This window comes from Nematolebias whitei, chromosome 6, assembly GCF_014905685.2.
Source record: "Nematolebias whitei isolate Nwh7 chromosome 6, NemWhi1, whole genome shotgun sequence".
Classification (NCBI taxonomy): domain Eukaryota; kingdom Metazoa; phylum Chordata; class Actinopteri; order Cyprinodontiformes; family Rivulidae; genus Nematolebias; species Nematolebias whitei.
The window spans coordinates 12,875,430-12,888,733 of NC_056503.1; the positions used below are offsets into that span (position 1 = coordinate 12,875,430).

At 40.6% G+C, this 13,304-nt stretch overlaps 1 protein-coding gene across 1 annotated transcript in view; it reads right to left on the reverse strand.

The window, feature by feature from the left end:
* Positions 1 to 13,304, reverse strand: part of rasa2 (RAS p21 protein activator 2) — a 67,947-nt gene that overhangs the window by 47,599 nt on the left and 7,044 nt on the right. Inside the window, exons 2-5 of the mRNA XM_037678492.1 lie at positions 7,782 to 7,885; positions 7,575 to 7,669; positions 3,390 to 3,466; positions 579 to 662 (exon numbers count right to left, since the gene is read on the reverse strand). Coding sequence (XP_037534420.1) covers positions 579 to 662; positions 3,390 to 3,466; positions 7,575 to 7,669; positions 7,782 to 7,885 — 360 coding nt within the window. The remainder of the gene's footprint in view (positions 1 to 578; positions 663 to 3,389; positions 3,467 to 7,574; positions 7,670 to 7,781; positions 7,886 to 13,304) is intronic.

Consider the following 13,304-nt stretch of genomic DNA (forward strand, 5'->3'; position numbering starts at 1 on the left):
CCGGATTTAAATTTCTCCACAACAGTATCTCAGACCTGCCTGGTGTGTTTCTTGGTCTTCATGATGCTCTCTGCGCTTTGAACAGAACCCTGAGACTATCACAGAGCAGGTGCATTTATACGGAGACTTGATTACACACAGGTGGATTCTATTTATCATCATCAGTCATTTGGGACAACATTGGATCATTCATAGATCCTCACTGAACTTCTGGAGTGAGTTTGCTGCACTGAAAGTAAAGAGGCCCAATAATATTGAACGCCCCACTTTTCAGTTTTTATTTGTTAAAAAAGTTTGACACATCCAATAAATTTCATTCCACTTCACGATTGTGTCCCACTTGTTGTTGATTCTTCACAAAAAATTAAAATTTTATATCTTTATGTTTGAAGCCTGAAATGTGGCAAAAGGTTGAAAAGTTCAAGGGGGTGAATACTTTCACAAGGCACTGTAATTAGTGTGTTAGCAGTAAAAATAAACAAAACATTTATAAAAAAAAAAATGCAAATCTGATGAGCATGCTGTCAGGAGAGCATGTCTCTCTTTTTTGTGTCTCAGTGTGGCATTAACAGAGTTACCTGGCAGGTCCAACGAGAGACACTGTGGCATAAGGGTCACAGTTCTGGCCGCTGATCAAAGGCAAGTCCTTGCACTCTATTATTCTACAGGAGTTCATGCAAAAATAAAGAGAAATAAAAACAGAATTACAATGAGGAAGATGAGATCTTTAACACGGCATTAAACCATTTATAGCTGAATAAAAAAACTTTATATCACACTTCATTCAATGTGTTTTGATATGATTTTATTTATTAACCTTTATTTAACCAGGAAAAATCCCATTGAGATCACAGATCTCTTTTGCAAGGGAGGCCTGGACCTGAAGGCAGACTAACATGCACGTTTCTGATCTGTGGGAGGAAACCAGAGTACCCAGAGAAAACCCACGCAAGCACGAGAAGAACATGCAAACTCCACACACAAAAGACCCCAGGTCCAACCGGGGATTGAACCCAGGACCTTCTTGCTGTGAAGCAACAGTGCTAACCACTGATCCATCGTGCTTTAAGTTAACAGACTTTGAGGGAGAAGACTGCTGGGTCAGGGGAGCACAATAAAAAGATAAATAGCCTCTTGTTGGTTCAACAGATGCTTACTGAAAATACCGTAACCACCAACAACCCCACACTGTCGCACCTAAAAGGAGAAGCTTTTCAAAAACAGGAATGGTGCAAACGTGTTTTGTTAAGCAAATTTAGAAACAATAAATGTTTCCGTATGCCTAATTTTGGACCAGACCATTCCATAAAAGCAAGTATTAAAAGTTTTTGTCACTAAAAAACCCACAACAGGACGAGCAATCTCTCCGTCTTAACACAGCCTCAAATGTAAAAGGTTAATTTACATTTCAGCAGAAATGGGTTTAAAATACTTCATTAGAACATCAAGGTCCTAATGAAGCTTGTTGTATTGTCATTAACAGAATCTGTGTTCATTAATATCAGGATTAGTATAAAGCGTGTATGAATGTGAAACAGCCCCAGACTGCTCGTTTCCGTTACAGTCGTTGCCTATAAGCTTTGCCCTCATGTTTGACTGTGGTCACACTGGGACCATTGCATTTTTTTTTCCAGGAGTGTTTCAGGTGACAACAAACAGACACTGTAGGCACCTTAAACAGGATGTGGCTGCTAAGCAGGAGCCACCAGAGGATAAGAATGAATTCAGCCCTTTGCTAAGTGAGGCCGCAGGGACAAGCCAAGCAGCCAAATGTCAGGATGTTTGTCTGTAATCTTCCAGGGTGTCATGACGATATTCCCTGCAGGCTTTTGTGTGTTAACCCCTCTTGTGACTGATCAAAGAAGGTGTGCGCGTAAAAAATAGACATCTTGGATTTCACTTTTGCAGTGATTAAAAAAAATAAAATAAAAATGAATGAAAAAAAAGTGAGTGTGTGATGTGTGCGCTGGTGGTGGGAAGCGTGTCAGTTTGAGCAAACAATCTGAGTGACAGTGAATGAGAGCAGAAGAAAACCACAGTGGTTGCAGTGTGAGAAGCGCACACTTCCTGCTCAGATGCCATCACTTCCTCCTCATTACAGCGCTCTGTAAGTATGAATGGGGGAAGGTGCAAAACAGCATACGTACACAGGCCTGCCATGTGTGACATCTGCACAAATACACTTCACAACTTAACTCCCTCTTTTTAACCATCCTCTTACAGAGCAACATGCTCGTAAATATGACTGACGTTTTGATGCAAAACAAAAACTTCTGAAGCAACAGTAACAGATAATATGAACAAAAAAAGCTACAGAGAATTGAAACAGGCAGTTAATGCACTTTTACAGCACATTTTATATCATAAGGTTGATAAGTGTTGTGCTCACAAACATCTGACCTCACGAAACTCATGATTCCAATTTGCATGTAGCACAGAGCGAGCACATGCTCCGGCCTTCTTACTGAATTTGACTAGATGCGGTCAGTGCTGTTCCGAAGTGGAAAAAAAGACTTCGTATTTTTAGTTTAGATTTTCTACAAAAGCTGTTTTCACAGGTGAAAAGGGCTAAAATATAATCCACATGTATTTTAAACATTCCTGTTAAAAAAAAATTAAAAAAAGGACTAATTGGTTTATTTTTTTACCATTTCAGTGTCTGTTTGTCTATGTCTGGTAAAACCAAAAGGACACACTCATTTACGCCTAAGAATTTATGTAAAAATACATCTGATGTACACCAGATTTAAAAATTAGGTTTACATAGCCTCATGCAAACAAAACACATACATTCAACTGGCGGCCCCGGGGCCAAATCAGGCCCACGGATGAAGTCAGTTCAGCCCACCAATGGGTTCATTTTTAAATAAAACTACATTTTAAACCATAAAACAAACTTATTTAATGACAATAACTGCTGGATGTCCGGCTCCTGAGCTCTTGGCTTCTGGTAACTGAGGCCCCTGAGCTGTTTAGTTGAATAGTCCTGACATAACGTTTTCATGAAAGTTCTTTAGAATCGTTTGTGGCTTTTTCCTGCTTTGAAGGCATCGATGAATTGAAATTTTTAAAGTGTTCGGCTGCTGCTTACAGGGAAGCAAATGATGGTTCAAGGTTTAAGGAGTTTGAATAAAATGTTTTTATCTTTTACTTCAAATTGTTTGAAGATCTGTTCATTTTCTCATTCACTGAAGCTTTCATGTTGTTTTATTACTCAGGACAGTTTCATTTTTAAAAATCACTTTGGTTATGATTTGACCCTCAGCCATATGATTAATTGAATCATTCTTACAATTGTCCCATCATTTAAAATTACATGCGAGGTGTCAAAACTAGAAAACAACTAATCAGACCAGACCTTTTTGTGAAGAGGAAATCTTGTAACTTACCGGACTAATAACTGTTGACCTGTTGAGCCGTTCTCTGTGATCACTTCATTCAGTCGCATCTCCAGGTGAACTTTCCCCTGTTCATAATGAAAAACTAAGTTTTAGTGGTTAGTTCCGATCTCTGGCACAAGAATCCCTAATAACGTTACGAACAATGAATAGCTTACCTGCTGTAGATAGACCTTTGAACAACCTCACTTTGTAAAAACAGTTAAATTCTGACTGCACGGACGAGCTAAATCGACAATTTTGCATTACAAGGTCATTTAAATAAAAACATTTGCTCAACTAGGAGCACAAACAGCAGCAGATAGCTGTAGCACTTCCAGTGGAGTTTGATGCACTTTCTGCAAAAATGTTTTTAAAGTTCTGCTGGAAATAACCATGTAATGAAAAACTATTGGTGATGCAAAATTATAATTTAAACCTTTGAGCTTTGCTGTAAGACAACAGAAATCCATTTTAGGCCACTGCAAACAGAACTTATCTATCAAAACTAAACTTTTTTCTCTTTCCACAAACTGAGACTGCTCAAAGACCATTTAAAACCAAGAAGAAAAAATGCTCATAACCGTTTCACAGAATCCCACTTGAAAAAAAACTGAACTACTGCTTTAAACTCAAACACAATTTTAAAAGTTTCAGACCAAATCCAACATAAAAAAAAAACAAGACCAAAACAAGGACTGCAGCAAGACGCCTACGCAAAATACTCTGTGTATTTTATTTGTACGCACATCTTTGTCATTTTTAAAACTTGCTTTTCAGTCTTCATTTGTTAGAAAAAGACCTACTGCCTTGCTGCAAATCATTTCTCATTTATAAAAAAAAACAAGCGAGGATAAAATATGTGACATGCGCCACGACATCTGTGAGTTTTGTCATGTCTCAAAAGGATCTACACGGGGTCGGATGTGGTGAAGGTTGCAGGTCTCGCCTTCGGAAGTGTCAGAGAGATAGAAAAAGAGCTCAACCGCCCACACACACGGACTCTTGTCTCTGCAGTTCAGCACTTGGCTGACAAAGCAAGTACTTCTTTCTGATGCAAGAAAGGCCTTAATGCCAAGATAACCACTTTAGAAAGGTCCAAATAAGCCAAGATCTCCAGTAAATAAACCCACAGCATAATAATGCATATGATCAAGAAACATTAGCTTGGTTAAAAAACATTATAATTTCCTGTGTTAAATAAGCGAGTTGACAGGGTGCTGACAAAGCTCCTGTTTGGCAACTAACCAAAGCAGACTGGCAGTGCATTCACACCTCCGTCGCTCACTGATGTAACTTTGCAGAGGAAAGTGTCTACTTGTGAGTGAATCAGTGCTGCAGCACAGACCCAGAATAGACCGGCGTGGGCTAATGGCAGCTAGAGTCAACATGGTAGCTACAGCAAAGAAGCTGCATTTCTTTCATCAAACACACCACATAAACATTATATGAGCTAATACATGCTCTTTACACAGCTTTGCAAATGAATAAATAAATAACACATTACAGACACCATACCTGTGCCCAAAACAGCCATCAGAGTCAGATCTCAAATGTCTATTGAAGTACTTATATGTACGTTTTCAAAAAGAGGCAGCAACTAGCAGAAATAATAAAAGAGAAGAAACAGAAGAAAATGAGTCTGTATGAGAAGGCACTCGCTCGGCATCTCTTCACTGGGCTACACTCTGACCTGCCCTGTGGTGGGAGGCCTGGGGTAACTTCCTCTGCAGGTATCGGAGTGTAGTCTGCATAAGCAAACAAAGTTCAGCTGAACTTAATGACACATGTCCAACCACATCGTCTGATTCAACCAAAGACGGTCACAAATATTAAGCCTGGATGGCATCATTCAAGAAATAAACCAATCCTCCCAAAATAAGAAGAATAAAGTTGGCTAAGAACCATCTACATTACACAGAGATGGACCAGACCAAAGATTTTTTATAACAGGTGAGTAAAAGTTCAAGAATTTACTAAAATTAAAACTGTACCAAATATCTAAAAAGAAAACACTAAAATCAATATTTAACTAAAATGGGAAATATCCAATTAAGTGATAGCATTCAGGACTTCTTCGCACTACTCTAGATATTTTTAAAAACAGGTAATTTCCACTGTATTTGAACTTCCTGAGGGAAAAAAAAAAAGATGTTCAAAAATAAATCAAAGTGAACATGCTGAAAAAAAAACCCCACTTCTTGGTGAATTCATGTGTAATCAAATTATGACGCTCTCAACAAAGATGGTAGCAGGTGGTTAAGCACATCCCCACTATCATGTTGTGTCCAAGACGCCTAAAGAACAAGGGAACTGTTTTCTACGCCTGTGCCATTGCATCCTGACCTTGTTCTTGTTTACTGTAGATTGGGACTGAAATGAGTAAAAATGGGGAATAAATTGTAAACAATGTCCAAGAAAACAATATAGCTACAAATGTTTAGAGAAAACTTCCAAGTTAAACCAAACATGCTGTTTCTCTGCATTTTAATGTCATTACTGTGAACATCGTTGCCACCCAGAGGTGCGGTGTAGGCATTTCATTGTTTTTGTTAGAATAATGTACGAGACAGAAAAATACACATCCATCCATTATCTTTTACCCGCTTCTTCCATTTTGGGTCACGAGGGTCGCCGGTGTCCATGTCCAGCAATCACTGTGCGAGGGGCGGAGTACAACCTGGACGGGTCGCAAGTCCATCACAGGGACACTTAGAGACAAACAAACAACCATTCACTCTCTCTCTCACACCTTGGGACAATTTCGAGTTACCAATCAGCCTAACATGCATGTTTTTGGTCTGTGGGAGGAAACTGGAGTACCCGGAGAAAATCCACACATGCACGGAGAGAACATGCAAACTCCACCCAGAAAGGCCCCCAGACCGGGATTTGAACCAGGGACCCGTGTGCTGAGAGGCAGCAGTTCTAAAAATAAACATACGTAAATGAAAAATGAATACACTATACATGCACACATTCAAAACAAACATCTAGAATAGTGAAAATGGGACAGTTTGACCAATCCAGGTCTTTCAATGGACGATGCCGATCTTCAGACATCAGTAGAGGCAGGCAAAAAGTATAATTGCGTGCGATTTAGTGATTTATTTGTGGGGCTTGATGTGGATCAGTACATGTTTATGTGTTAACAGGTAATAAAGGTATGGCAGCACGACGGCTCAGTGGTTAGCACTGTTACCTCACAGCAAGAAGGTCCTGGGTTCAATCCCCAGTTGTGGTGGTATAATAAATAACTCTTAACTGTATTTATAATAGTTTTATTGCACCTGAAAACTTTTTTCCTCTCCTTCTTTTGCCACATTGAACTAACTCGCATGAAGACTTGGCAATTGTGTTTACATCGGATGCACTTCCCGACACAATTACAGACCACCGAGCTACCACAGCCCTCTCTGTGGAGCAGAGAGCTGCTCTCTATGGTGACAAGGGGAGCAGATGGTGGGGGTTAATGAGCTTACTCAAGGGCCGAGAGGGGCAAATGAGGGTGGAGGCAGGTGTGGGTGCTTCACCTATCCCACCCACATTTTGATGTTGATGGTACTGGGAGTTGAACCGGCGATCTTCCGATCACAGGCTCACCCTCTCTAACCTCTGCGCCACCACTCTCACTCGGGTGGGAGGGAGTGGTGGCGTGTTATTGCACCTGAAAACAATAAGGATAATTATCATCAGGTTGACACAAACACAACCTTTTCCTTCACCTGGATTACTGTCTGCTCTGCTGTTCGTGTCCAGCTTCATTTGTCCAACAGGGCCACAGCTGCAGCTCAAATACTGTAGCAAAGATTTTTTTTTTTAGGATTAGTATTTTTTATTTATTAACATTTAACCAGGCAAATCCCACTGAGATCACAGATCTATTTTGCAAGGGAGGCCTGACGGCAGCCTAACATGCATGTGGGAGGAAACCGGAGTACCAGGAGAAAACCCGCAAACACAAGGGGAACATGCCAGCTCCACACAGAAAGACCCCAAGTCCAAACTGGGGTTTGAACCCAGTACCTTCTTGGTGTGTGGCAACAGTGCTAACCACTAAACTATTGTGCTGCCCCAACCTCAATCAAGATGGCTGCCACAGCTCAATGACCTAAGCAATCACATTTTAGGTAGGTTCTAGATTTAAAAACACTTGTGAGTTACTTTATAAAACATTGATACTTTCCTAGAAATTACCTGAACTTCTGAGTTAGGATCAACAGTCTGGAGGCTAAACCAGTTCTCCTTCCCGCTGTATTTACATAGGTCATCCTTCCGGATTGACACCTTGCCTAGGAAGAAAAAAAAAACAAAGAAAAAAACCCAACAGGATGTGAAACAATAATTGAGCCACAACACTTCCATTCAGATTAGACAGGCTGTCTTTTTTTTAACATGACTTACCAACGGGTAGGTCCCTCTGAAAAACAGCCTTGGCATAAACGTAGAAGGATAAACACTGAAATGGGCGTGGGATCTCAAAGTAGAAATTTTCTCCATAGAAAGGGCTGAAACAGAAACATATTTTGGGATTATCGTGGGAAATAAATACCAGCATGAAGAGAAAACTCATTATCGTTCACTGCCAAAATAGGTGGGCAATAATGTAACTGTATGTTAACATTCTCCATATACAAGTCTAATTTATGACAATAATGAAGCCGATCAACACCATAACTTCTTGTTCTTGCTGATTTTAGGAAAGTCAAGAAAAATTTATAAAGCATTTATTTTAATACATAAATTAAGCACCATAAAGGACAGTACTGCAACTAGTTCTATCATTTATTTAACCAAATTCTATACATGACAAAAAAACAAACAAAAAAACCCAGACATTTACGGTAAGGCAATAACTGAGATAAAAGGGAATAATATGTTCTCAAGAATTTGTGGAAAAAACATGCATTTCAACCTAAACTGCTTGGACATGATCATTATGAGCTATATTTACAGTTTGATTTCTCATTGCCACCACGAACCCAACATTTATTAAAGTAGTGAAAACTGAGGAGCCCGAACAGAAGGTGGACATCACAGGGGGCCCTTATGACTCATTGGGGTTGTGGTAAACGTTGTCAGTACGCAGAGATAGAAAATATGTCCCCATTGCCGTCTACTCGCCTCGAAACCTTTCCGTACAACCATGTTGATATAGAGGTTCTATATTCAAATGTTCTGAGTCATTATTTAACAAAAAAATAAAACAGAGTTAACAAAACGTTTTGTTTGTTTTAAAATTGAGAAAACAGGTTTCTTTTGACTCCTCCCTTCTGCAGAGGCAGCCACAGCAAGTGAACTCGCTTGAAAGATTTGCGAGTTGTTTTACGCCGAATGCCCTTCCTGATGCAAATGGGGCTTGAACCTGTAGCTCCAGGATTACAAGGCCACAGCACTTAACCACTGAGCTACCAAGTTACACTGCAAGACAGTATGTAAGAATTGTTTTGGGTGGTGAAATTTTGTCTGAATAGCACAATATTCAGGCTATAACGAAAATTAGGTGACCAAAGCTTTTATGAAATAATATGAAAAAGGCTCTTATCACTGAGGCAATTGGAAGTTTTGCAGTCACATGTGACGTAAAGATTTACAAAACAATGCATTTTTGCTGGTATTCATGCCTCAGGGCAAAATTATACTTTCTAATTCAACTATGTGGATGGAAGCTAGAAGAACCAGAAAATGACAAATGAGAAAGAACTGAAAACTCCAAAAAATAAACAGAATGAGCTAAAATAACATTCAGCTTGGATACGAATTGTTAAATATCAATCAGCTTTAGCCTTGGCTCCAGTCAAACTTACTGTTGGCTCTTGGCCTTGCTCTGGAGAAACAAAGTTTAATTATCACCGAATTAAAGAGCTACCTACAACAGGTAAGCCAATAAGCGATTTTGTAGTTACAAGTGCACACAACTGCTCCTAACTCTTCCACGACACAAGTCATTTGAGATAAACACCGAGGTTGCGCTGTAAACATCAGAATAAAACAAATTCAGCAGCAGTTATACAGATCCAATGTATGTGCTTGAAACTGATATCTGCTTTCTAGATCAACGTTGAGGTTTTTCATGTTGACCAATGAATCTTCTTTGGAACCATGTTTTGGTAGCATTTTTGTTGCCAGGGTAGAGAGTGTACAGTGTACAGTAGTCCATCGCTACTTTGCGGTTCGACTTTCGCGGACTCAGTATATCGCCGTTTGTCAACGCACATTAACTTTTTTTTTTTATTGTACAGGACACACGATTGTCAACTTCAATACTACTCATGTGATTGGGACAGTACGGGATACTAACAAAAAATAAAATACTTCAGACAGGCGCCACCATTTTGTAGTTTTCTCTCAGTAAGACTACACTAAAACAACATTTCCCACAAGCCAACAGGGCCCAGCCCAGAAGCCTGGTTTCCTTCTGCTGAAATACTAGAGGGAAAGTTTTGATCTGATCTGAGCAGATGCAGAGAAGCTGCAGGGAACCCATCGAACCGGACCAGAACCAGAGCAGAACCAGACTTCCAGACTCATCAGTGAATTTTGAGAGCTGATAGCCGGCCCATGGGGACTTCCGAGCAGGGACACACCGCCGTAGATCCGGGGCTCCATCAGGAGCCCATCGGGACTTTTTTCATCCAGACTTTGACTCAATCGACCACCTCTGGTCCCGCACCGGCCAACCGAAGGTCTGGCCCCGCTCCACTATGTGTTTTGGCCCTCAAGGGCTGCACTGAACCAGACCAGAACTGGACTTCCAGACTCAGTGGTGAACCCGAGAGATCCTAGCCGGCCCACAAGAACTTCCGGGTGGGCCGCGCGATGCCAAAGGTCCGGCGCTCCATCTGGAGCCCACCTAGACTTTTTTCATTTCTTTCAACCAGCCCATGCAGACCTCCGAGCGGGGACATGCTGGTAAGTAAAACTTAGTAGTTACATATAAGTATGTTGCTACAATTAGTAGGTTTGGTAGAGTTAAGAAGATTGATTATGAGCTTCGTCGCTGCAGGGTAGGTCTGCATTTCTCTTATTGCGAGGTGAGGGTGGGGGGGTGGGGATTGGAACCTAACACCCACAATAAATAAGGGACTGCTGTATTGTAATGTATAGGTAAGATAACATGGGCAAAAGTCAAACAAATGCTGGATGTAGTAGTAAGGTAGAGGGTACTGGTAGGACCTACAATAATCCAGTATTTTGAATATCACGTGTCTTGATTAGTTCATCTATGTGGGTAAGTGCAGAAAAGAATAAAACATTTCAAACTGAACCGATAGATTGGACATGACTCAATTGTCTGACTGTTGGATGAGCTGCATAATCAGAATGGATTTTTAGTTAAAATTATTTTTTTTAGCACCTGCTGCATCTGTGTGCAGCCCACACTGCAGGAGAAACTTCCTCCTGCAGCTCCTCCTTCCTCCTCTGTCCATCTCAGTTCTGTAAACTATATCTTGACTGCAAGTATCAAGCTGAGAAATCCTTCGTTTTCTACAACTGATAGTGGTTGAGTCATTAAGTACGATGAAGTTTAGCAACTTCTTTGTAAACATTCGAGCTCCGTGGCAGCATCGGCAGTGTGTTCCTTCTTGTTCAGTCCGGAGAAGGCAGTCTGATTTCAGTCAGCCGCGCTCAGTCTGCACCTCCTCTGAGACTGGCAGACTGAGCGGGGCAGATTGAGTGCGGCTGACCGAAATCAGATTGCCTTCTCTGGACTGAATGAGAAGAACAGACCGCTGAAGCCCCGGAGCTCGAATGTCCAACGTAAAACTAACTTTACCGTGGTTTAATGTGGTGCTATGGCTCAGCAGACATTGCACGTTGCTGTTTTGTTTTGTGGTGTTTAGTGTAAAATACTTCCACACAGCGGACATGTTTAGATGAAAAGTTGGTTAGCTGTTAGCCACAGTGCTACTGCACGTTGTAGCTAGCTGCAAACTATGAACTGGATTTCCTGAATGTGAGGTGGGTCTTATTACTCTGGGTTCATGAAACACGCCTCCGTTCAGGAAATCCATTCCATAGTTTGAAGCCAACGTGCAAAGCAGCTAGCAGGGAATCACATGTGGAGACGTTTTACTTGGAGACACAGAGACATGCATCATGGATCGGAAACCTCTCTGCAGGTTGGATCGGACAAATCTGATACATAAATTATGCTGGTATCGGAGCCCGATACCAATATTGGATCGGCCCCGTCCCTAGCGGGGGTCTGTCTTATACCTGAGTGAGCAGCACTCAGCCATTCTCTTTTTTTAAAACCGAGTCACTCTTATTTTTACACCTAAGCATTTTCTCCATTATTCTACATTTGTTCATTTGATCTGTTCATCCCTGCTCCCTGAGCAGTAGCAATGGGGAAAAACAGACCCCACTCCCACCCCCGCCTTTCTCTTTCTGAGGCTGTCTGTCGGAGGGGTGAGGAATGGAGTCTGTCTTTCTCCAACGTCAATCGTGTGTCGTGTACAATCTTACACTGAAAATCTGTGAAAGAGTGAGTCCGTAAAAGTTGAACTGTGAAGTATCGAGGGACTACTGAATGTACATAATTATTTAAATCACATCAGTAACTGGACCAATAAACCGAAAAAACATGGTTGCATACAACAAATCTAATAGCCATGTGGGGTTGTATATACAGCGTAACCCCTGACCCCTACCCATGAAGCTGTGCATGATGAAAACTGCAAAATGGCTTATTGCTCTGAACCTTTCCCCAGAAACACACTTCAAAAGATCTGGACTATGGCTTTTAGGACCACCTAGAAGAATAATTCACCTGTAGACCTGTCATTTGGTTTGATAAAACTGTCATTCTCAATAAACCATATCCTCGTTATTCAGTTCCAAGTCTGCTGGACAAGAGTTGGGAGTTTATTTATTTTGGGGGATGTCAATTAAATAAAACTACAGCATCAAATCAACAGGCAGCAGTAATGGGAGTAGCTACGGCTTCATAAATTTGATCAAAAACATGACCTGCTTTTTGAGAATCTGTCAGTATGGAGTGGAAACTTGCCAACAGGTGTAGGTGTATCAATAGTGGAGGGGGGACCTGACACCAGAGTTCCTTAGTAGCACAGCCTCCATCTACAATTTATATATTTTGGTTGATGAAATATCTTGGCTGGCACTTGTACTCAGGCTTAGCCAACACTTCGAGTGTACATCCACACAACCCCCTGAAAAATTGCAAAAAATATGCAACTCTAACTATGTTTATATATATATATATATATATACTCACTAAACTATGTTGTCATCTTGGTTTCTAAACAATGCACATGTAGGAAAAGGTGTCCACGGCTGTTATAACATGCCTATTTAGGATTAGCTGCTGCTGGGATATTCTATTCATCCCCATAAAACAAGAAAAAGTTTTAAAAATTAAGCAAGTAATGGCCCCAAAAATGGCTGATTAATAAGATGCGCTCAGCAGCAGTTTGGTAGTCGAGTGTGACAGAGCGGACAGGGGAGAGCGTGGGAGGACACACTTCCTCCGAGACTGTAAAATCGTTTGAACGGTACCTAAAAGGAGCAATAAAACGCTGTTGTGAAATACCTTGAGAAGGCAGGCCAACGATTACAGCAAGATGCATTATGAGTAAAACCTGAAACGTTTTACAATCATCTACTTTTTGTAAATAATATGTAACTATTGGTCAGGCACTTTGGTGCCTCAAAACACTTTGTTTCCACAGACAAAACATAATGTGTACACAATCTATGGTGAGACACCTATTGATGACTTTTAAGTTACAAAGCATTTAGTATTTTATGACAAAGCAAAAATATTTAGGGATTTAGTCTAGTTTTTCAAAATGGGAGATTTTCTAACCAGAACATTTAACTTCCTGTGCTTTACTTGATTTTTACTGGTCAAACAAAATTAGGGTTGTAGCAAATCTATCTGTATATACATCTATATCT